Below are 26,169 nucleotides of genomic sequence, written 5' to 3'. Positions count from 1 at the left end.
GTCAGAAGTGCTCTGTGTTTATTCTTCCACTTTCTCCTTGTTTAATAAACACTACCACCAAGAACTCAAAAAGTAGCAGTGTTCCAGCGGGTGTCTTTATTTTTTTATAAGAATACTCAATATATCATTAATGTTTATTTGATCCCAAATCCTTGTTTTGCCTATGAAAATAACTTACGCTTTCAAAAACATTTTCTCTACTTTAAATGAAATTCGGTGGCTGTGATCACTTAAGCCATAAAGGAGATAAGCCCAAGTCGTACTATCTATAGACCCATGAAGAAAAACACAGCCAATACACTTGCATCTTGAGAATGTTAAGATCTGGAAGCCCAGTGCAAGATGTTTCTTATACATCTTTAATAAAAGGCCTCCAAATTGACTCTAAGCAAAACTCAAAAACAGGCTTCGTTTCCTGACACTCTCTGAACATTTTCCACTCTGGAAAAGAATCTTTAACTCAGCAGTTTCTGAATGCTAGTGCCTCCATGCCAAGAATCATTTGATGGGAATCACTGAACAATAACGGACTTTAAACGTAAAGAATTCCAAGTAGAAAAAAGAGTTACGTTAACAGATATCTAATCAAAATGTTTCTGCACACAGAAATTACCAGTGTACAATTTGGATCAAACAAAACCTAGGGACAGCTTAAGCTCAGCATCACTAGATCTGTTATAAATACTAGAAGAATACCCAACTGCTATTGTTACACTTCTTACTCGAAGAAACAGTTTCTATCTTTGTATATTTAATGACCATGAAGGCTGCCATTTGTCAGCCTAAATAATTTGACGTTACACCTGTTTTTCAGGTAGCCATACTATAAAAAGAATTCAGGATTAGTGATACAGTTATGAGAATAACAAATCATAAGACAAATATAAAGCAGTGTATGTCTTCCTGAAAATCAGTCAAAAGACCGCAAAGTGATCTTGCTTATCAAAAAAAGGTGTTACCTCTGGCCTACACATAGCAGCCACTTTACAGTTCAGTAATACAAGAAGATTACACCGTTCTGTATAATCCATTAAGAGTAAAATGTCATTTAGAAATCATAATAGACCAGAACACGCTTAAAATAAATTAAAAATAAAACTATTGCCACTTTATATTCATTTCTTTTCTTCCTTACTCATGTGAAATCATTGGAATGGAATCTAAAAGCAGAAACAAATCACTACAGAAAGCTGGCCAAAAGCAGCTATTACTGGGATGCAGAACAAGTAAACAAGGTTTCCAGAATCAAAAAGAATGCAACCACCATCCAGTAATAAATTATGACTGATGCCTAAGGCAGCAATATTTAGGCTGCTTCAAATCTACTGTTCCTTCCAAAAGTGCCAAATCAATAATTTTCAGGGAACCTCTACCTAGCTATCAAAAAAGCACAATGAAAACGCTGATGAAACCTTCAAAAGTCAAGGCTTTTCAAAGATTTTTGAGCCAAAACAAGAAGGTTAGAATTTGATTCACTGTGAGCCTACCACTCTGAATGTTCATGAAGGTTATTTCCTATTTCTACAAAATCACCAAAATAACTGGAACAGTAACTCACGCTTTCTGCCAGCACTGCCTGATCAGAGGAAAACAAGTAAAGTACTTTGGCCAGTGCAAACCAGTTGCTGACACAGAGATCTGATCCTGTACAGGGACATGTTTCCCCAGATTAAATGTTCAATGTTATTTTCAGCATGGTAATCAAGGGTCATTACATGCTTGCCCTTCTGCCAGCACAGATCACCTAGAAATTAAGCTTTTACTACTCTTATTCAAAATAAAAACAGGAAGAAACATATGAAATATGGAACACATCCTTGTCTCGAAGTACAGATGGTTGCGGTTCCTACATGCAATAAGACAGAAATGTAGCAACAGCAAAGCTGAAAAGAGCTTGGAGCCCAAATGTAACACTTGGCTCGAGGGAAGACAGAAGCCTGAGCATAAGGCTATCCAAGAAACAGCACATCCAGTAAGGCAACTAATGATCTGCATTGGAATTTAACACTACATTATAACGACTCCCTAAAGTGAAGTGGATGATGCTGGAGTCCATTCAGTAGAGTGGAAGGAAGAGCATGGATAAATTCTCATTAGCCTCTGTATGTGAGCATTATGAACATTAGAATATCACTGTTTTTCTCTGCCTGAAATAATTTTTTGAGAAGATTTTGCTTCCTTTTCTATTTTTGAGAAGTTGTGTGGAAAATAGATACAAAAGCAGAATGACAGATCAAAGGCTCAATAATTCCAACAGCAGGGCAGGCAGGAAAATAAGATAAAACCTGGCTACATATTTATTTACACAAACACACTCTGCTCCTGTGATTGACAGTGATGTTGCCACTTTGAGTCTCTCGCACTTCTACCACTTCATCAGAGGTAATACTGTCACAACTACAATAACAAGTCTTGCAGCATGGGAGAAGATGGAACGTACAACAGCAGTTAAATCTTTTGAATTTTACCTTTGTTTGAAATTGCAGTTGTTACCTTTCACAGGTTACTTATTTTTCCATTTTTGCTTTACTTAGGCTGGCTTTGAAAACAACTAAAAGAACTATTGGTTTCCTTTCTATTGTAAGCTGGTATTAAAGCTAGTAAAACAGCATTGTTTCATCACTGTTGCCACTGTCTTTAAGAAGCAGCATTTGCAAAAATTACAACTGTGATGAACTTAGCCTTAAATGTAAAAATAAGATTTGGGAATTATAAACAGCACATAAAAATACGCATGTTCTAGATCCTACTTAAATCTTGCTATAATTCAATTGTACAATTGAAATCCAGGAAAAAGAAGCAATGTCATGAGGGAAAACGTGAGGTGAACAAACCCCAAATGTTCCATTAGAAATTATAAAATCAATGCTAAATCAAAACAATAAGTACATATACATTCAATACTGCAATATACTGTTTCATAAACAGCCAATAAATTTTGGTACAATCCCTTAGTGTGTGGGGAAAGGCTGTTTGGTAAAACTCTCATACCTGATGAGGTTAATGTGGTTATTGAAACCTCTGCTAAGGCTTCGGGCAGGCATTTGGTCCAACCAAAGCACAGGCTGATCAGGGTCAGCTATCCTATAAAGACAAAGGGCATTAATATTGGCAGACATTTCACTGTATGTATTATTTTTAAGTGACCTTTATTCACAGAAAAGTTTTAGGCAAAAGCCAGAATTCAGAGATCACAAAAATGAACTTTTAATTTAAATGCATGTATGATTTTCATAACAAAAATAAACCCAACTCATAAGCATTTTATGTTGCTGGAGTTTGAAACTGTTAGTATTTGTTGGCTTAAGCTGCAATGTATCCCATGGTCTTTCATAGCTTTGCCTCAACCAGAAAATGCTATTCTGAACTTGTTCTCTCTTTCAAAAAAGAAAAAAGGGTATTTTCAGAAGTGCGCTCCTTGTACTTAAACCATCCTCCTATTTTATCAGGGCATTTCCTAGTCACAGAGTAGTGGTAAGCATTCATTTTCTTCCCTGTGACTTCAGCCCTTTGGTTAACTGAAGTATGCATCACTATTATAACTGACAGAAGTCTTGTTCCCTCTTTTCTTTTACCATTACCTTCGCCACTTCACAGCAATATCAAACATATCTCTCCACTGCATCAGTCTGGTTTTCCCATTCATCCGAACTTTTGAGTTTGTCCAAGTCCGCTGCACAGCTTGCATTACTTCTAGAGTGGCCAATCCCATTGCTGAGGATGGCCGGAGAGGAGAGAGGGACAAACAACAGCAGAAAGAGAAAACTGATTAGAGCCAGTCATTTTTGTATAAGACAGGAAAACTGAAGCAGGAACATGATGTATTTACAGGAAAAGAACTGCCAACTTCAATGAAATCTGGGAGATCATGATTTCTAGCCCTCAATTAGTCAAGAAACTGCTGACATAATTGTTTTAATTTTAAACTTCTAATCTGATTTCATAGGAACAGAGCATAAAACTAATTTGCAGATATCAAAGGTATAGCATCAAATTATCAGTGCACTGATTTTTTTTCCACTCAAATTCACAGAGCATTTTCAGTATACCTCTGTGTATTCTTTTATTTGGAAGAAATCCTGGTGTCTCATACTGCATCATGGAACCCAGATGATCGGCTACACATACGAGTTCTTGCACATCAGGCTTATAGCTTTCAAAATTCTGAAATAACACATCTCTTAGAGAGGAGAAAAACACACATCAGACAACTTGGCAATAAAAGTCCTAAAAGTTAAAAAAGTTAAAAAACAGTTAAGGGTTTTTTATTCTGATTATCAACATCGTTTGTGTGACAAATACTTAGAAGCAGTATAAAGAACAATCATTCCTCCACTGAACACAAACAGCACACGGCTCAGTATCCCAAATGAAATCCTGATCTTAAGATTTACCATTGAATTCAGTATTACTGTTGCAACCAGTATTTTGCCTTCAGAGTTGCTCGTAGTTAGTGATACTAAATAAAATTCAAACATAATATATTCCCCTTCAATGTTACTTAGTGTTGAAGTTCCTCAGAGTGAATGTAAGAAAAGAATATGTATAGAGACTGGAAAGCCTCATTCCATATCTTCTCCCTCAATTATGTAAAAGCTTCTTGTGCTAAAAAGGTGGATTCTGTTCCATATACACAAAAGCCATTAATTTTTAACACACCATTTTTTTACATAGATAAAGTTAATACAAGAAAATATACCTACAAATTAGTTTACAGCAGGAGAAATCACTCTCTTTCCTACAGCTAGATATTTCTGAAGCCAATTCCAATAAATCCCCTGCTTTGTTGACTGAAATCACCCCCTTGTAAAATACTGGTTATTTAAATTATTCTGGAGAGTATTTTTTACCAGTGAAACACAGATGCCACTAAAAATCTATTAAGTATCTAGGAAGTTACACTTATAATAAAACAAAAACTTAACATACAAGAAAGCTTAATAAGGGTGCTACACAGCGCTACACTCGGCATCTCAAGCTTAACTCCTTAACATTAATTGCAAGAAAAAAGAAACAGAACAGTTAAATCAGTAAGGCCACAGAATATGAAGCAATATTATATGAATATTATTAACTATGTGAAGACAGAAGTGAAGAAAATCACTGGGTTTCATTCTTTCTGTTTTATGAGCTAAACCAACTTCAACCCCTGTGATTTTGAAAGAGATTTACTTACTCCTTTACATTACTTACTTTATATGTGGCTGTAACCCTGGCTGTTCTTCATAATTTTCTATAAGAAAAGGAAGATTTTTGGCCCAGTGGTCCTTGAAATTTCCAGGAAGATCTACATCAATATTATACTCTGTAAGAGGGGTATCCAAATGTGCATGCAAGTATCTAGAGTATTCTGGAGGAAAGAAATAAAATTAAATACTGTTTTCATACTCAATTACTACATAATTACATAAAACCAAGAAACACATTATACGATTGTCAGTTTTCCAGCATGACTTTAATAATTCATGATTCTTAGATAATTTAATTTTGCTGTGAGACAATTTCCAAGACAGAAATAAGTCTATTTCAACAAACTGTCACAACACTCTTTATCATTATAAAGAAATGTATATTTCATTTGTGGTGCTAGTTTTTAACTGCATGAATACGTTTTTCTTAAACAGACACACTAAGCAGTGCTTACGAGAGCATATGATGGCTTCTTTAAAACTGCCATAACTACAAGCATGCTTACATTTTTGGGGTTCATTTAAGAAAATTTAAAATAAGAAAGACAATTGCAACTTACCTCGGAGGTATTTCACTTTCAAATATTCCGGGCTGGCCTTCTGACCTGGTAGTGGATCGTTTAACATAACTTTAGTTTGAGCTTTTATGCCTTCATAAAACTGTCCCATTGCAACATGGCTGAGACCTTTCATGTACTGGCATACTTCGTTGTACGGTTCTAACTGTAGACATCTCTAAGAGATTGAAAGAACAAAGCACATACAAATCAAAAAAGACAATGACTATCTTCAAATAAATTAACTTATTTGGTCAGAAGATCTGCAGGAAAAGTTTTACTGATTATTAAGATCCACTTCCATTGCAATTTTCTTTCGAGTGATGAGGACCACTTAAGCTGGTAGCAAATGTAAGAAAAATATTTTCAGCTACAGAAGTTTCAACAGCAGCTGAATAAAATTAGACAAAACATTCCTGACAATAATAATAACAAGTCAATTTTGGCTGGTTAAACACATATTTTGCCATTTCTTCCATCCATATCTTCACTAGTTCACTTATTAGTACACTTTATTATGTTAGTCAACTAATTACTATATGTTAAATGCATAGCATATTCATATTTATCATTGAAAATTAAATGCTCTGATTTTTCTACCAATTATATGTCTTTAGGAGAACAATCTTAAAAATTGAAATATCTTTTCAATTACACCACTACCTACAAACGGTGTTACAGAAGGTGAAGACAAAGATGCACATAAAGTTATTACTCATTCAGAAAGGGATGTAATCACTTTCACACCTTATTTAAATCCTTGGTTTAAGTATATGGACATATGATTAACATATGCCTTTGTTCTGTCTACAAAATGAGGCCATCATTTAATGGCCATGGAGACAAGCAACACTTTGCTTATCTATGGAAACATGCACATTTTTACAAGTTCAATGAATCACAACATACTCTGAGATTTATAAAACAAATAAAACACTTCAGAAAAACAAGATAAATACAGAACTTTGTATTCTCAATTTAAGCTTAAAATTACAAAGAAGACTACATTTCTTTTTCCATCAGATATGAAAAATAACTTTAGATCTAAACCCGAACTAAAATAGTAGAAACAACACAATCACCACTTCAAAAAACCCTAATAAACATCAGGTAAAACATTTCTACCAGAGCTTGGTTTTCGAAATTCATAAAAGTTAGAGGAAGTATCTTAGTTTTATCAAAACTCATTTTTTAATTAAAAACTTTGAAGTGTTATACATCTTTGAAGACAGACTTCACAAAAAATATTTTTAGTTCAATACACCTACACTTCAGAATTAAAAACTTTGACATTTGCCTATTTTATAGCACTTGTCGAACTCTAGTCCTTGTTAAAACATTTTACTCTTGTATTTACTTAGGGTCTGCTTACCTTAAAATTCTTTAGTGCTTCATCTAAGCTACCGTGATGATAAAGCATCATTCCTTTGAGCTGTAATGTCTGAACATGGTTTTGATTTAAGAGCAAAGCCTTCTGGAAGTTCTCTGTAGCAGCATCAAAGTTGCCAAGTTCTCTAGGTGATTTCACAAAGTAGAAAGTGAAGAGTACAGAAGGCAAAAGTGACAACGAAATTACTTGTTAAAAGTTGTTTTAACACATCCAAAGCAGATATCATTAAAGAGAAACACAGCACTAATGGAAAATTTCTTTACCAAAAGCGGCAATTCTGCAACTGTTCTTCAGTGCTAATAACAGAACAGCTGCACAGAGTTTTTCACTCCCAGAAATGCACACTCCAAAATAGAAACCCACAGGACCACAAATCTTCATGATCCTCAATGGACATAAAGCATAAACACCCATAGCTACGGTATTTCTTCAGAAACTAAACGAAAAAACTTTCAGAGAAAGCATGCTTGGAAAACAAACACTATGACAGGTCTTTTTATCTTCTAAATATAAACAGTTTTTTAAAAATACACAAACTACTTAATTACTGAATAAGAAATAAGCATATGGTGTTTGAAAGCAGTAGCTAAACTGAAAATGTATTGACTGGAATTATTCTACCTGCAGGACAGCTTTTTGTAAAAATAGCTACAGAGAAACTATCATGGAAAATATTAATATAGAAAGAGTACACAACTCAAATTTTTCTTCATGTTTTTATCCAGTATACTGATTTTTTAAGTTTAAGATCATTAAGCTCTTCTTTACCTAACCTTTGAGTCTGAAGACTCAGACTGCCACTGGGGCCTGAATTAAAAATATAAAGCAAACCTAGAAATTATTTATATTGAACATAGTGTGATATAGTCATACTGGCTGTAAGAGCTACCAAATACACATATGATTCTGCACAGTTTTGTAACAAACGTGTAAAACTTGGAATGCATTTTAAAGAACAATCAGATAGAAACAGATTTCAAAACTATTTCTGAATGCAACTACCTGTAGGCTTGTCCCAGACTTTTATATGCATCAATGAAGTCTGCTTTCTGCTTCAGAGCTTCTTTGAAAGATTCAATGGCTTCCTACAGAAAGACACCAACAGAAAAATTTTTCACGCTGCATTTGTATAATTTTAGCATCCTAAGTAGTCACTAGCCATGGATTAACAGTTATTCATCAAAACCTTTGGAAGGAACAAATAAGGTATGAATTTATTACAAAATCTATAGACTAATAATCATCATATAACAACTTAAATACTGCAATGTTATTTACAGTAATGACAGACTTGCTGGAGTTCCTTTGTCTGATATGCCATGAGAATGAGTAATTCTCACAGCTTTTTAATAGAATTCAGAGATGAAATCCCTTCAGAGTTTGCTTTCAAAGTTCAGTCTCGTTCCTAAGGCAAAACAGTCTCTCCTTACAGTCTTCCTTCTTCATTCATAATACAGCTCAATTTTCGCAGTCCAAAAGACTCCTTCAAACCTGTACTCTGCCCTTCATTATTCTTATTACATTCTGCATTAGTTGCAGTTAGCAAACACTCTCTTGAGGGATTATAGAGTAAGTGATCATCTTCACACAAGAACACATACTGCTGCTGTGAGGACTACAATGCAATAAAAATAAAATAGCTAAAAATAGGCATATGCATATGTTCAAACAAATCTTCAAATAATTTAAGAACTCAGGTTTTTAAACTGGACCGGCTACGCAAACTGGCAAACAGTATTAAGACTTAGAATTAAAGGATGGAATAATCAACAGCAAAAGGTGCAGTGACTGCCTACAAAAGATAGCGAGCTGAAACTCAGGAGGTTTAAAAAAAAAAAAACAAACTAAAAACAACAAACACCTTCCACTCTGTTGGAATTCAGGAGTCACACAGTTGCATCCTCATTTTTCAAACCAAGGATTTCAGACTTGTCTAATTACTCTCACCCTCAGAAAAACTGCAGCAGTATCTCTAAATATCTTACAAGCAAGAAACAGGTGTACTATTACTACACCAAAAATACCAAGAAGTTTTGAGTCAGGAAACAGCGAAACATTAAAAAAGTACAGGAAGAACTTACTTCCCTGCTGATTTTAGAATCTGAGGGAGTAGCTATGTTCCCTCATTTTAGATACGACCAGTTCGGAATCAACATATAACTGAAATGCACATGTACAGATGCAGGGCTTTCTATCACCAGTTTCCTTGATTACCTCCTAGCTCATCTGAAGAAGAATTTAAAATTGTTTTCCTTTCTCCCTCTCCCCTTCACAGAAGATAGGGAGTCTCCCTTTCATACAAAGAAATTTTGAATATAACCATGCAGATATTAGCAGAGGTTCCAAATATAAACAGCTTTCAAAATACTTGATATCAACACAGTTATCACCAATTTACCAAGATCCAGCAAGACCAACAGTATTTACATGTCCTACCATAAAGTACTACAATCAGCAATGATACCTTTTAATTTTGCTTGTACTCCTTCGCCTTAAAAAGTCTTCCTTATGTGAGAGAAGACACGTTTATCAACACCTATGATAGTTTAACTATTTTATAGAAGTAACTTGAAATGGAGTGTGTTGTTCTACATGAAATATTATTTAACACAGCTTTACCTTCAAAAGTCCTCTGTGAAAAAAGGTTAAGCCTTTATAAAGCATAGCTATAGGCTGATTTTTGTTCAGTTCCAATGAGCGCTGAAAATCTTCATGGGCTGTTGCATAATCCTGTGATAAAGTAGATTTTAGATGACAGAGGGAACAAAGAGAAATACATACTTCTATTTTCATAAAAGTGAAGTACAGAATTTTGTTAAATATATGAAGTGAGTCTGAGGGCTAAGCAGCGACGACTGTCAACTGTCAGTTAGACTGTCAAAGAATAAGGAATGCACAATACACTTCTGACTTCTACAGCAAGTGCTATATAAAACGTCCTAAAGTAAGTGGAAAAAAAGCTGGAATCAGAGTGAAATCCGAACAATAAAAGTGGGAAATCAGTTATTTAGCATTCACACAACCATTGAAGGCAAAGTTACTTGTTTTACATTAAAGTGTAAGAAAACACACAGATCACAAAGCAAAATAGGATGTTAGCATTTCTGTAGGGTTTTTTTGTTTGTGTGGTGTGGGTTTTGCTTAAATATATAAGGCAGTTACTGCCTTGACCAAAACTATTTTCCTTTTTATACTGGCATTTAACCATACTACTTAAATGCAGCTGTAAATTATAAATCAAGTCAAATTCTTTATCCTACTCCTCAAACACACAAACCAATGTGACATGTATGTAAGGTACTCTGGCTCTCTGCATTAAATAGGCATGCAGATAAAATACCTAAAGAATACCTCTGAACTGCCATAAAGTCATAGGTTTTGTTATTTTGTGTTTTAATTTAAATAGGAAAGAAGTTCTCAAACAAAAGTAACCCAAAACAGCAACAATGAGATAAAGTACATCCACACAACCAAAACCAAACAGAATCCCCTAATATCCACTAACCTCGGATATGAAGTAAAGGGTACCTCTGTGCCTGTAGAGCCGTGCTGATGGCTGTAGCTGAATAGCTTTGGTGAGATCAGATAACGCTTCACTGATTCGTCCTAGTGGGGACAATATCTAAGAGTACAAAGGAAAAAAAAAGCTTAGGGAAAACACACTGAATAGACTTGTTATAGCTATATGAAGATTATTCTTTTTCATGTTCAGCTGTAACACAGTAACTGTACTTGCTGTAACAGACTGGAAAGTCCTACTCTAAGTTTCAGTACTTGTTGCTTTTAAATCCCTATCAAAGGGAAAACCTGGAAGCATTTTTCTCCAAAAAAATCAGTGTGCATGAACATCACTGATAACATTTGCAGAAACCTAGTATTCCAAGTAAAAACAAATCACCCAAAGCAAAATTCTTTAATTCAAGTTATTTCAACACATTCAACTGAAAATGTAATAAAGTAATCTCATAAACCTGCACATTTTGACAAAATATTCCCTCGAATAGAAAATGGTCTGTTTCCAATTATCTGAATGCCTTTCACATTTTTATATCAAGTTCTTAACAAATGCATTAACAAATCATTAAAAACATGAAAACTGTGAATTACAATTTAATATTATGGCATTTATCATTACACAGTATGCTGGCTTTAATAAATATTTTGGCTTTTGATTTATCTACAAAGCTGCTCTTGAAATCCATTTTCTGTAACTGAATTGGCAAAACAAAACATGATTACCAATAAGAAAAATATCTGTATATCTGAATGATATTTAACCTATATGCACAAGCATAAAACCAAAACATTAGATTAAAAACTCATTCTTTAAAAGTTCGGCATTTTACTAACTAGTCCCAACAATAAACACAATAAGGTGACACTAAGTGCAAACAGTAAGGTTCAAATGATATTTTGATTCATATTAAAAAAAAAAAAAATCCCATACATGATCTTCCTATATATCAAACCCTAAACACTTAGACATAATATATGCTATTCTATTGGCTATAGTGACTCCATATGGTGTATGTTTCATTTTAAAAATAAACATTCCAGAAATTACATTGTTTGAAAGCAAATATGTGTATTTTAAAAGAAAAGATAAATGTTCACAGAAAAACATAGATAAGAGCTTTAGTCATTATATCAATTAAGAAACACTTTAAAACACTGTATAATTGCAACTTCTTAAAAAATTCTGAAGAGAGACAAAAAATGCTCACTTCTGCTCTCTGTTCAAATACTTCAGGATGATCTGGTTCCAGACTAATCACCCTACTGAGCTCAAACAGAGCAAGCTCAGCATTTTTCATATCCTGAAAAGAAGAAAAATAAACAAGGTAAACAATTGCATATACTTACAGTAATACACTCTAAAGACTGAAGGACAACTAGATTGGTTAAGTTTCTGAAAGTGTATCAGTTTACATTAAAAGCCCTTTGCACCTTTGCTAAGATGCAGTATTCTACAAATAGCTTAAAAGAACACCCTATCTGCTTTAAATAAGAAAAATAAACATTGCTTGTATACATCATCTTTGTGCTGTACCTCTAAAAATTAATCAATATAACCGTGTGAATAAACATTAGGTTTACATCTCCATAGGTATCTTTCTTGGTAACAAAGCTGACTCAAGCTCTCATGTCAACTTCCACACACATCCTCACACACCAGCTTTTTCATCAGTACTGTCTGTTATGTAATCCAGGCAGTACTAGTGAATGGGTTGATGCCGTCAGCATCTCTCCTATCTAATTTTTACACTGTCCTGAATAAATTGTTGGATGGAAGCAGTTATTTAATTGGTAAAAAAAGTCCAAACCAGTTATACAGCAAATTCTCTGTTAAAGTTCATTGACATTTTTCTTGGCAAAGAAGTTTTGCACATGCTTAAGATCATCTTTGCATCTTAAAAGTGTTGCTCACAGAAACTTTTATAATGTGAAGCTGTCTCAACATCTAGACAAACTGAGAAAAACTCATGCTGGTGCTAAAAACATGCAAATACGAGAGACTTCAAGCTCCTGTCAGCATCACTACAGAATTACATACTCTGCACAAAGGAAATGTTCAAATATTCAAATATTCTTTCTTCTAGAATTCCAGCAAACGTTCAGTCACGATTCAAAAGGCCACAGACTCAAACTACAAGGACCACAGTCTGCTTTCAAACTTATATTTGCTCAGGAAATTGTTTGCACAGTCAGCTGTAACTGTAAGTAACTTAACTTTGATTTTTTTGAACGAACTCAAGATGGGATACGCATCAAGAGGCACAGGCACTCAAGAAGCAATGTAAGGCCTACTGGACAGCAAGAGTTGACAACGCTTCCAAGTCACAATAAAAGACTTTTTTGTTTCCAAACACAGAGTAGATGCGGAGAAAAATTCAGCACGATTTCATGAACCTGCCTCTCAGAGGCAAGATAGTACCTCCTGTCTTTCTAGATGACTCTAGTAGTGGTTGTGACTCCGAGCCTTACTAATCATCACTCACAACTGCACCTATATTCTCTAGCACCCTTGCTCCATGCTGCTTTACTTCCACGGTCTGACAAAGCAAATGCACTAACAGCTTTCACAGTATGATCCAAGATCCATATGTTACAGAGCACCCACCAAGGGATGGACACATCATTACAGCATGAAGTCTTTGGGATGTACCTATGAAGTTCCAACCAGTTTAGCTCCTCCTGTAACAGCTCATCTTATAGTTTGGATTCAAATAATTCAGTCAGATGTTAATTTTAAATAATTATCTACTTACGTGTAGTCCTTTTTTTCCATATGCTATCCCTCGTCCATAAATTGCACTAACCAGCTCTGGCTCTTCCTGTTGAGATAAAAAAATGAATAAAATGAATAATCAGTTGTACATCTTTGGTTTGTTGCCTGTTGTATTTTAAAGAAGGTATATTTCTTCAATATGTATTTAATTTTTGCTAATGTTAAGTAGCAAGCAATGAACAACCACAAAAAGAAACTGATTGTATTACAGACCTTACTTTCACACACTCACAACTTCCAATCTAATTTAGTGGAATTGTTCTGAAACTTTTGTTTGGAAATGAGCTGAACACAACAACAGTGTCAATGACCACCTATCAGAGGCTCTGTACATATATAGCCTGTTTTCCATATTTCATTACTCATAACCTTATTGGTAATTATATTAATACAATATATAAAATACATAGAAATATTAATAAATACACATTATATATAAATATAATAAATAAACATTATATATAAATATAATAATATACAATATAAAAATATATAACTTCTTTGCCTAATGTCACTGAAGTGATAAACAAATACATTCAGCCATTCAGAGCTTATATTTAAATGACGAATAAAACAAGTTTTAAAGTCTGGAAATTGTGACACCCTCATGAAATCTGTATTTGGTCAGCAACTAAAACAAGAGATATTCTGCCAAAATAGTTGGACAAAATTCAAGCAAACCTTCCCTGGGTTAGATTTAAGTTCACGGCCTTCCATTCAGGCACTTAAGGGCATGCATCATACATAGTGAATCTACTTCTTGTTCAATGTTATTTACTCCAGAGATTGTTTCCCATCCAAATTTCAAGATCTACAACAGCAAAACTGGTTTTCTTGCCACAATGCTTATGCAGTCAGTTTCCCTGAAAACCAGTCAAAAATCACACCATTGTCATGCCTGCAACTAATACAGCTGTGCAACAAAAGTCTGTAGCATGGACCTGGTCTCATTTAACTGGGACAACTGCCAAGAAACAAATTCTTCCTTTGACAAAACAATAGATAACACAGCATTCCAATCCTGGCAGCTTCCCAGATGTGAGCTGATTTCAAGTGTACACTTGCCAAGGCCAACTTCAGGTAACTTCCCTAATGAATACAGTGGCTAAACAAGGCTGTTTTCTTCTGTTAAATGTTTTAATACTCACTTTATATGTATTTTAAATTGCCTTATGGAAGACAGAGTGAACGATTATAACCACTGGACAGGCTTTCAGGCACACAATAAGCATGATATTAATTTCAACCAAGATGTATGCATTGCAAAGGTACGCTATTATATACACACTCCTCACAGTATCTTTCTACAGTTGCTGTTTCTTGATTATCTTTAGTTTTCTTCTCAACAAAGAGAAGGCAGGAAACATACAAGTCCAGTGGCTTCTAAAGCAGGATTTCTCATTAGGCTAAAAAAACCAAACCAAATACAACGTTCCTCACATTAAAAACAAATCTAAGACAGAGTTCACTAAACACCTGAAAAAAACAACCAACAACAACTGAAAAGCCACAACAATGAACATGCTGGTCCTCTGATAAACTCCCTGGGATAATTCCATTACATTGCCATTCTTTCACTCAATTTATGCACAAGTCATATGACATCCGAATTAAAAAAATACATGCTAGTAGTACTTTCAGCTTGCATCTATGTACTACAACCAGTTTAGACCAAAGTGCAAGTCCACACTTCTAGTTCTTAGCCACAGAAATACAGTATTTTGAAATCAGCTTTCGTTGAAGCTTCTAAACTGCTGGCGTTGGTTTTGTCTTAAAAGTATCCACCTTTTACTTCATAGAAGATTACTCAGAATTCTTTACCTTGGTCAGTAAAAAAAAATATAAATGTTGAAGTATTATGTTTTATTTATATATTAAACTCGGCAAATGCTTACCACTGAAGAAGGATAAACCCAGCATACAAAATCATTTGTCATCCTGAAAGCAATGCAGTACTTGCCAGTAGTAATAAGTGATCACTATCAGATTTTTCTCTAATGTACAGGCAACATGCTGTCCCCCAAAAAAGTCCACATTAAAATATACCAGCCTAAGAGGCATTAAGAGGGCAATTAAATGAACTTCAATTTTGCACAGGCCACGTTTCTGAAGACGGTCTTTTTGTTTAGTTGCTTTTTCGGTCAAAGTGCCATAAAAAGTTTATTCCTACAGACAAGAAAAATACTCAAAAAAACCAAGCTACTACATCACCTGGTTTTAAGAATACGCTTATGTTTGGATGGAAAAAAGATGAACAAATACTAGAATAATTACTCTCATAGATTACTCTAATTTTAAAACCTTCAAGTAAATCTTTGTTTTAGTAAAAGCTATATGCCTTAATGGATTTCATAAAGTGATTTTTTAGGGGTCCGAACAGAAAACTTACCTGCAGCATCGTTGAAAAATGTTGTATGGCTTCATCATACAAGCCGTTGCCAATTAACACATAAGCAATTGCTGAGAAAAAAAATTACAAAGGTAAATAAAACAGAAAACAACATCTGATTTTTTTAAAAATACATTTTACAATTTGGTTGTATTTAATATAAATTCCTATGCCGCACTGAAATAATCAAATGATTTCTGAACTACCACTGAAATGACTTCCCTCAACCATTACGTAGCATTCATTAATTACTCAATTCATACTGTGCTCATCAGAATTGCTTTTGGGTTGTGTGGTTTGTTTGGGGTTCTTCCTCTCCTTTTAGAAGTTGTTCAGAAATGGTCCACGTCTGCTTCTAAAGTACTTAGGACCAGGAAAGGTACCGTGATCCCAACACTGGATAGCTTTTTTGGATAATTCCATTACAGAACACCTGACGGCACTTGTTCATACACATTTCACAAAAAAGAAGTCTTTTTTTTAATTTGAATTATCTAGAAAAAACTCAATTTAAGTGACTCCATTATTTATAAAAATGAGATTGAAAAACTACAGAATCTTTACTCACATTACAATTACAAAAAGCTTTAAAGTTCTTGCATATCCCCCAACTCTGGAGTAGAAGCCAAGTGTTTGAAAAATAAACAGACCGCTGTTTTAGAAACAACCTTCCTGTAACCTCCACAACGTACAAAAAACCAGTCAAGTCACAAGACTGGAAAGCTGTGGTTGTGCTTGCATGACTGAAGTTCAGTTCTAACAGCTGAATATCTCAAGACTGTATCATTTCATGTGTTTTAATCTCTCAGCATTCTTAACTCTGGACTAAGCTCCGTCTACACTGCCCACAAAAAAACCACAAACAAGTATCTTGCAGACCAGAGCTATGAAAGTTAAAGTACAACTTTTGCCCAGATAGCTCATGCAAACGGCTGATAGCGGAACTAAAAGTGGGAAGTCACCTTTCCCCATACTTCTAATGGGTTTTAGCACTCATCCAAAGAAAACAAAAGAGGCACCTATCAGCTTAATTATTTACTCAAAAATGAGAAGAAACAAATAAACCAGATAGAACAAAGGTATTTTTAATAGGACACAGACATCTTTCACGCAGGCAGAGCCACACTGTTTTGGCAGTACAACTACACACTGTTCGTTAAAGGAGGAAAAAAGTTAAATGGAAAATAAATAAGAAATGCATTTAATCTAAAGCTTGCCACTTTCTTGGAGCATTTCTATTACGCAGAAGGAAGTATTTCTGTGCGATGTAAGCTTTTTCCTCCATACATAAAAAGCTTCATTTGGTTCAGATACATAGAATTGCCATAAAAAAAAGGAAAGAAAATTGGCAGAGTGACAGGTTGACAGGTTGAAGAGGTCTTAAACTTTCCTCATTTCATTCTCCTCCAAGACTGCACAGTTCTTAGCATCACCTTTTTGGTTCCAATCCCAGAACACAGGTCATGTGGTACATAAACTAAAATCAACTCAACCATGCCACTACTAAGGAAAAACGGAGAGGAAGCAAAATAATGAAGACTCATTGTCTTACTGATAATGAGTTTGTTTATCCAAGACTCTTGGCAAAACGCAGGAGGTCATAGACTGTGTCTGTAAAACTATGGAAGTGATTGCCAGCTTGTAGCTGACACAGTACAAGCTTTTCTGGATTAATCTCCGATTAATCTTTTCATCTTTAATTAAATACTACAAAAATACAAGCAAGTACTTTATTACGAAAAATCTAAGGGTTAACATTGTCCCATTAGCTCAAGTATCTGGGTGCTAACATTGCTTCAGAATGCCTTGCTCATTTCACATTATTTTTCCTCAGAACAGTTAGAAGTAACATGCACAAACAAGAAGGACCCAGGCTCCTCACATCATGACATACTTGAAATAAAGTGGGGAGGTAGATGTCAGCCTACAGGACAAACATGAGGATAGGGATCTTCTGGCGTAGTCTTCCAAGTCTACAGAGCAGATACTAAAAGCATCAAATATTTTCTGCTGGACGCAAGTTCAGTATTCCCTTCAGGATTCCATGAACATAGTTAGATATGCTAGGAATATGAAAAAAGACTAAGCCCACAATTTTTTCCTGATAGATCTGTGAAGGCAAAAACTACGTCCATTAAAAAACTACTCAATTGTTTTAATTTCACTAGACAACTTATGAGTAAATTCTCCCTTTAGTATGCTGCCTTCCTTGACATACATTCTCAACCTCTCTGCTGCCTCATAGTATCTCTGCTTCCTGAAGAGGATACCACTAGAGAAGCAGTGAAAGTAATTCCTCCCTCGAGTCCTTTGAGATAGGTATTTCCTGTTGCTTTACCTGAAAAACCTCCACTATCATGCTCACACGAGCATGCTTTGAAAAAACACCAAGAAGCAGCCTGTACAAGGACATAACTCAAAAAGCATTCCTGCTGCCTATAAGTGTTGATGGGAAGAGTGTGTGAAGAGGGGAAGATAGATCCCAGATCTATGCTTAATAGAAAGTATATTACATTCATAACATTTTCTGGATGCTTGACAGTTTTAGTCATCAATCAAGAGAAAGGAAAGCAGGAAGGAGCTGAAACTGTTTAACAGGACTTTGACAAATTGGTTTTTGAATATCTGCTTAAGAAGAATGGTGAAAAAATTTTAGTGAGCAAAGCAGAAAAGAATTTTAGGAAGAGAGATATATATTTTCTTTGTATGATCAGAAAAACGCACTGTATTTTCAGGCTTACTTGGATCACTAAGTTTAACACACCACTAAGGAATCCTCAGATTAGTTTCAAAACATTCAGTGCTAATAATTCACACATAATTCACTCACACAAACCTTACATAAGGCATCTTACCCAGTTCTTCATTTGTGCTGTCATTATCAGTAGCAAATGGAAATCGTTTTTGCTCTGCAAGTAACTTCGCTTGACCCTGCAAAACATGATTTTTTTGAAGTGTTCAGCAAACAACAGTAAACGATTTAATAGAAAACCCATGTTTTAAGACAATGCCTTAAATAAAAAAGTTAAGACTAATGTGATTGCTTTAAGGTAACTGAAAACAAATTCATTCCTGCTCTTCCACAGGGAGAAAAATGACTCTTCAGTCAGGTGCTGCTGTTATTGTCTCTAACACAAGGCTAACCAAACTCTTCAGATGAAAGAACGTTGTCAGCATTTTAACAGTGGTTGATGTTTCTATATTAGATCTTTTTAACATAAAGTTTTGTAAGCCTTTCTAAGGCACATGCTTCTTCACAGGAAAGTTTATAATCTTTATGCCATTCATTATTCTCTTGTTTCCTGTTGCCTTCTGTGGAGTAAAGAAGCTCCAGAAGAGTAAAACACTGAAAATGAAACCCTGAAAAGAACATCGCTCTAGTAATAAAGACAAGTTTAAATTAACAGTGCCATAGTAGAGTAAAAAGGCTGTTCCTTTACAATAACTTCTATGAGCTACAGACTTTTTCTGCCGATCGTAACCTCATCTAAGATTTCTGTTAACCAAATAATGTGCCGAAAGAAACTAGTACTATCAAAGACAACCCCTCTGAAATAAAGAAATAATCTGCTCTGTTCATTTTCATAAGTATGTTCCATAGACAGCTGTAAGCCTACCAGAGCAGTTTATGTTAGAAAAATACAAAACGGTCATTTAAATAACAGGCCATCCAAACTGCTTTAAGAAGCAAGAAGAGGAAAAAATAACTTCTCTCACTGCTCAGGTATCTTTAGCTTCAGCTAAACAACACATAGGTACATTTTAACTTCAGAGAAGACAGTTAAACACCTTCAAACTTTGGAGAACACATTTAACTCATCATTTCTTCTACTGAGAGGACTGCACTGTGTCCTCTTCCACTTGTTTTGACTTGTTCAATCAAATGTAGCTTTGTTACTTGTGTCCATGACACAGACATTTCAATCACCCACAAAGCAGAAAAGTAACTGGCCAAAACCCATTGCATAGTTTCTGCCCTGTTCATCTAATAACCTCAGTAAAGAGAAGAAGTTTGGTCTGCTCTAAAACCTTGAGTATTTTGGAGGGTATGAATGATCTGGATTTTACAAGCCTTATTCTTACTAAAATTAGAGATTATGTACAAGTGCTGCATCCTTACAGGAAAAAAAAAGCCATTAAAAAAAGAGCACAAGAATGAGCAGGGTTCAACAGGTAAACCAATTAGAAAACTAAATCTACACTGCAAACCATGTATACCTACAAATCACACACCTCCAAAACCAACCTCCTTATATCACCAGTGGCCTTCAGGTGATTTCCAGAAAATCTGGTTGAGAAAGTGATCTTCAATACTTAACTCTGCAAAACATTACTCTCCTATAAGGGCCCTGCAGAGAAGGACTTGAAGGTGCTGGTCAATGAGAAGCTCGACATGACCTGGCAATGCATGCTCACAGCCCAGAAGGCCAACCGTATCCTGGGCTGCATCAAAAGAAGTATGACCAGCAGGTCGAGGGAGGTGATTCTGCCCCTCTGTTCCTCTCTTGTGAGACGTCCCTTGGAGTATTGTGTCTAGTTCTGCAATCCTCAACATAAGAAGGATATGGAACTGTTGGAATGGGTCCAGAGCAGGGCTACAAAGATGATCAGAGGGCTGGAGCACTTCCCATACAAGGACAGGCTGAAAGAGTTAGGGTTGTTCAGCCTGGAGAAGAGAAGGCTCCGAGGAGACCTTAGAGTGACCTTCCAGTACCTGAAAGCTGGAGAGAGACTGTTCACAAAGGCTTGTAGTGATAGGACTAGGGGCAATGGGTATAAACCAGAGAGGGGGAGATTTAGACTAGATGTAAGGAAGAATTTCTTTACTATGAGAGTGGTGAGACACTGGCACAGGTTGCCCAGGGAAGTTGTGGATGCCCCATCCCTGGAGGTGTTAAAGGGCAGGTTGGGTGGGTCCTTGAGAAGCCTGATCTAGTGGGACTTGTCCCTGCCCATGGCAGGGGGATTGGAACTAGATGATTTTTAAGGTCCCTTCCAACCCAAACTATTCTATGACTCTACAATTGTCTTAATGTTAGAAAAAAATTCATTTTTACTAAAGTACATACTCTTCCTTGGTAGATTTACAAAAAAGGCCTACACATCTTTGTCTGTGGACAAAAGATAAGATGCATCAACATTTCACATTGGGTATTAGAAAATAAGCTACAATCAAAAGTATCTGGCATTAATCCCATGAATTACAGAGCTGCATGTGATACTCGACAAGAGACGTACCAGTTTCCCCTAACCTCGTCTACCGTGCCTGTTTTGTTATCACAGAAAAACAGAATAGTGCTTGATTCTTGAAGTGGGAGACAAAGGGGGCTCATACTTTTAAAAATTTTGAATACAGTTATAGGTTAGACATCCTGCAGCTCTACATGCAAAAACTGTGAGTCATTCTGCCTTAAGGAAACGACAGATTTTTCACCACAGTACCAACTCCCAACAGGCTGAATTGTTGCTCTCTCCAAAACAATTTTTTTTTTTTTAACAGGGAAATTTCTAACAAACTAATACATATTTCCTTCCTTTGAAAGAATTGCTAGCACTGCTAGAAATAGACTAGACAGAAGATCTGACCAATATCTGATGGAGTAACGTCTAAGGAAAATCTTCAAGTTAAATAACTGGCTTGGTGGATTTGCAGTAGTTTTATTTCCAAATGTCACCTTTGGAGAAGTTGCTTCAAATTAGAATACCGTTTTCACGCTCCTCCATAGCAAATAACTTCTACAAATATGCCAAGGCTTCTTTGTATACTCACATGCGTTATTTGAAGATTTTCAATATCTGTCACTCTACTAGACTGAGGAAGTAACATCAAACCAAGGTTCTGATGTAGACCGAAAATTATATTCCTTCAAGATCAACAGGTTAACAGTAGTGTGGCAAGAAAGCCCACATTTCAAAATAATCCTTAATTGAAGCTTCTCTACCAAGAAATACACCTCTTCTGCTAGAATATTCTCCACATACCACGTCTGTACTACGTTTAGAGAAATATAGTCTGAAGTCTCCAACTCCATCATCTCTGCACAATGGTATTTCTGTAGCAACTGCAAATCATCACTTCTACTCTCACATGAATTTTGTGGTAAACCTCCTCAGTTAATTCATTTGGGTAAAAACTAACACACTCTTCCCTTTTACAGCAACAGACCCTACACCCCTAAAAATAAAGTATCAAATGTCAGACTAATCCAGGTGAAGTGCAGCCTTCAGTGGAGACATCAGCTTCAATGAGTTGAAATTGCTGACAGCCCTAGAGATTCCTGATGGAGTACTACAAAAGCATACTTCCATGAGCAACTTCAGTTCATTCATACCTAAGCCTTTTGAGGACCTACGCCTACTGATTAATAGATTCCATTTGTAGTTATTTGCCTGAACTTTGTTCTAACTGGTTATGCAGGTAAAGTGATCCGCAACTTCAACGATCTCTTAAAAAGTGTTTTGTACATTAGATACTTGACACCATACCAGAATTTTTTCTGTGTTGAGAGAAAGCACAGATTCACAAGATGAAGACCCTCCTATGTCACAATCCGGTTCATGGAAGTGCAAAAATGATGAATCTGGGAGAAAAACAGAGAAAATATCATTAAGAACTCAAAGCATTACATGTGTTACATGTTCTATTATCATATCTCACATTTCCTCATGTGCATGTGAACAACTTTCCTGCTGAGCAGTCCACAGGCCAGAACTTTCATGAGTGTTTTCTGCACACAGCACCACATCCACACAGCCAGGGAAGCAAGAGTTGACATGAGTGCTTTTATATAGTTAGTTTTATCACTTAGTTATACAGTTAGTTTTATCACTACTTCTGCTCATGGTTTTGGCTAAAAATACACGAAAGAAAAAAAAAGGGAAGAAGCAGATAAAAAGGTAGGAAGCAGGAAGCAAAGAAGTAAAGTCTGGGGTAGACATGTCCCTTTTTGCATTATCATTTCTTTCTCTGGCCCAGGAAATTAAAGACAAAATTATCATTCCAATCCCACCAATCCCAGAAAGGAAAACAAATGGCATCGACCATACAGAGGTAGGGAAAGAGCTGCTGCTGAAGTCCAGGAAACAGCAATATAAGACTGTAAAAAGCAGACAGAACAACAAACAGTAATTGACTGAACACATACAAAGGTTCTCACAGGTAGAGGACTAGGAAGATCATTACAAAAATTCTAAGATCGATTCAAATCTATGCAAAGTCAAACATAGCTTGTTAGCATAGCAGAGAAAAAGTCTAACAAAGGAAACAAAGAAGTAACAACAATCAACAAAACCCTGCAGATTGATAGACTACAGAAGCCATCACTACACCTACATGGTGTTTTAACTGCTAATCCAACAGAACTGTTAGCTTTTAAATCTTCAGATTCTATTAACTTAAACATATCAAGCACAAACAAGGAAAAGTAAATAAACAATATTATCTCTTTGATTCCATGGCACAAATACCACTTTTTATCATCTCCCCTAATGTGTGTAAATATAAGCTTGATGCTAAGTTTGAAAGGCTGTGAAGCAGTGTATGTTTCCAATATATATGCACAGGCAGTGCTATTCTTACATTTTTATTACATAAGGCTTGCAGTCAGCTAACTCACCATTTGTCACAAGTAGAGCCCTAGTCAAGAAAAAGAAACAGCCTTCTTATAAAGAGAAGTCAAAACAGTACCTAAAATCATTCCATGTAAACAGAAACGTGGAATCAAGTTTAGCCATAAACATTAACTAGGAGAAGCTTTACAACAGAAGTAAGAGCAGTGAAAAGCAGAAGGTCAGAGTTTAAAGTCAGAAAGTCCTGTAAGAACAGTGGCTCACCAACCCATAGTTTCCAGTAAGGGGGTTCAACGGTACCCTTTGCTCTTCACATTAGCCAAACACTCCTGTGCTATGGCAGCATTAACAACATATTATGCGTTCTGTGTTGGTGCTTGTAAGTCAGTGAGAGTTAAGAGCCACGGCTGTGGACTCGCTAAGCAATTTTCACTTCACAAACCAAAACAAAGTGGTGCAGGCACAGCCCACCTCCAGAATAATTCTCTGCATAACAGCAAGAATTTAGTGAAGGAATTTTTTTAATAAGCTGGCAGTGAATAATGACAGCTTATGTGTTATAAGCTACAGAGGGAAAATGATCCTTCAAATCTTGCAGTTCTTGGGGCAACAAACTACTTTATAGAAAGGGAAGAATGGATCTGCCTTTGTCTGCAACTTGGGTACAGTCAAACCTGTACCACGCTGCCTCATTAACAACTTCATCAAAAAGCAGAAACACGAGCCAGAGAAATTACCCTGGGCTTGTAATAAGCTACAAGAGTAACACTTTGAGATAAAACTTTATTTTCAGCTTCCAGGAAAGTTGTACTAAAACAAAGACTGAGAGTGTAAAGGAATTTTTCAACTGGCAATTTATTTAGCCACAGGACTTAAATAGCAAGGAATGAACTAGTAGGCAGCTATTTCAGGGTAAGCATGCTGCTCTGTAACTAAGGGCTACCTTTATATCAGTGTATGGAAAGTACCTGACATACACAATGATTTAACAGGAATTCCTTATACTAATCTCAATTACACTGGTCTCTTTAAAATACCACCCACCAATATATCAAAATCTAGTCTTCCAAACACACCTCTGAAGGAGTATCCTGAGTCAATCATGCACATCTCAGTAACAGAAGAGCTGTAATCAAATGCTTTGCCATTTATTAACTTGCATGGCATAAAGATTTTATCTCAACACTGGGTGGTTTTATACTTACGCCTGAGCGATTTGGAGCAATGGTCACCTGAGATAACCTTCACAATCTGATTTAGTGTTAATGTACTGTGGCTCTCAGCCATTATAGCCACCTCCAAAAAAAAAAAAAAAAAAAAAAAAAAAAAGCACCTAATGTAACACAAATTATAAAGATACAAACTTACCAAAGAACTTTAAGCTGTGAAGACAAAAACCCACATCAGCAGGGAAAAAAAAAGACCAAGACCTACTCATAACAAGGTATTTCTAGGAAGTTTGCTAAATTTGACTGGATTATACCAGCTGTGTATTGTCCTTACAAACCACAGTAATTGTTGATACCAGTAGAGACTTTATGAAATTAGGAAGAAAATAAAACCCTGCAGACAGCTAAGCAGTCATGACACACATGACATCACTGGCTAGTCTCATGTAAATAATTAAGAATCTACATTGCAGTGACTTGATAACATCTTTGCCTTTATCTGTATTACAAGTGCATTGTGACTCTGAAGGACGCTTTTGTATAGCACATTCACTAGCTTTAACTCTGCCTGTATTACAAGCCAAAATTACTTCGAAAACCAAAAAAGTCTGCTACCTGAACGAGGTGCTCCTAAAGAAAACCATCCAGTTCACCAGCAATACATATATAGAACCGTGGCTGAAAATGAATAGAGCCATATTCAGCTCTGAAACGAGCACGGGGCGGGTGGCAGCTCGGTGTGCTACGGAGTGCGAGGGTGAAAAAGCACATGGAGCCCAGCAGCTAGACTTGGCAGGCTGGTGAATGGGACAACAGGAATCCTCCCGGGTGCCACTCCAGACCCTAAAGTTTCCCCGTGCCATGGATGAGGGCTTTTCCCCGCTCAGCTCCACAGCACAGACGGTGCCTCGGTGCGAGTCCGCTGAGCAGCGGCACCACTGAGCCAGAAAAAAGGTGGAAAAGAGGGGGGGCGAGGGATAAAAAAGGGGAAAGGGGGCGGCGAGGGAAAAGAGGGGGCCGGGGTGGGGCCGAGGGGAAAAGAGGGGCAAAGGGAGGAGCGCGGGAAAAAAGGGAGGGCGAGGGGAAAAAAGGAGGGACGGGGAGGGGGGGAGCAGGAAAGCGGGGGCAGGGAAAAAGAGAGGGCAAGGGGACCACAGGAATACGGGAAGAAAAGAGGAAAAAGGGGGTCTCAAGGGAAAAGGGGAGGGTTGGGGGGAAAAAGGGAGGGCGGAGAAAAGAGGAAGGGGCGAGGAGAGGAGAACCCGCCCCGCCGGGCACGGAGACGCCCCCGACTCACCGCCCTCGGCCGAGAACTGCTCTGCCCACTCCCCCGCCGAGGCGCATCCCCCCGGCGGCCCCTGGTGTTGCCGGTGCAGCTCCTGCTGCAGCAGGGACAGGGCCGGGTACTGCTCAGTCAGGGCGAGAGCGACGCGAGCCAAGGCCAAGGCCAGTAGGGCCAGCGGCACCCCCAGCCCCGCGGCGCCGCCGGCAGGTGCCATTGCCACAGCGCGCGTGCGCGGCGCTTCCGCCCAGGCCGGACACAGCAGGCGCGCACTCTCTCCGGGGTGTGGAGGGCGCCGCCGCGCTGCCCTCTGGGACATGTAGTTCTACGTCGGC

At 36.8% G+C, this 26,169-nt stretch overlaps 1 protein-coding gene across 2 annotated transcripts in view; it reads right to left on the bottom strand.

The window, feature by feature from the left end:
* The window catches only part of TTC13 (tetratricopeptide repeat domain 13), a 41,664-nt gene extending 15,496 nt beyond the window's left edge, over positions 1–26,168 (bottom strand). Inside the window, exons 1-15 of one of the 2 annotated variants that reach the window (XM_054062799.1) lie at positions 25,850–26,168; positions 22,301–22,395; positions 18,670–18,745; positions 15,815–15,885; positions 13,406–13,471; positions 11,861–11,953; positions 10,642–10,758; positions 9,756–9,866; positions 8,139–8,221; positions 7,119–7,260; positions 5,750–5,924; positions 5,194–5,350; positions 4,050–4,180; positions 3,582–3,714; positions 2,992–3,084 (exon numbers count right to left, since the gene is read on the bottom strand). In XM_054062799.1, coding sequence (XP_053918774.1) covers positions 2,992–3,084; positions 3,582–3,714; positions 4,050–4,180; positions 5,194–5,350; positions 5,750–5,924; positions 7,119–7,260; positions 8,139–8,221; positions 9,756–9,866; positions 10,642–10,758; positions 11,861–11,953; positions 13,406–13,471; positions 15,815–15,885; positions 18,670–18,745; positions 22,301–22,395; positions 25,850–26,153 — 1,847 coding nt within the window. In that variant the 5' untranslated portion in view covers positions 26,154–26,168. Of the gene's footprint in view, positions 1–2,991; positions 3,085–3,581; positions 3,715–4,049; positions 4,181–5,193; positions 5,351–5,749; positions 5,925–7,118; positions 7,261–8,138; positions 8,222–9,755; positions 9,867–10,641; positions 10,759–11,860; positions 11,954–13,405; positions 13,472–15,814; positions 15,886–18,669; positions 18,746–22,300; positions 22,396–24,588; positions 24,680–25,849 lie in introns of those variants that run through there. The other variant, XM_009567083.2, reaches the window with a different exon arrangement.
* Position 26,169: the final 1 nt, after the last annotated feature.

This window comes from Cuculus canorus, chromosome 3, assembly GCF_017976375.1.
Source record: "Cuculus canorus isolate bCucCan1 chromosome 3, bCucCan1.pri, whole genome shotgun sequence".
In the NCBI taxonomy this organism is placed as follows: Eukaryota; Metazoa; Chordata; class Aves; order Cuculiformes; family Cuculidae; genus Cuculus; species Cuculus canorus.
This window is presented reverse-complemented; position numbering and strand designations above follow the sequence as displayed.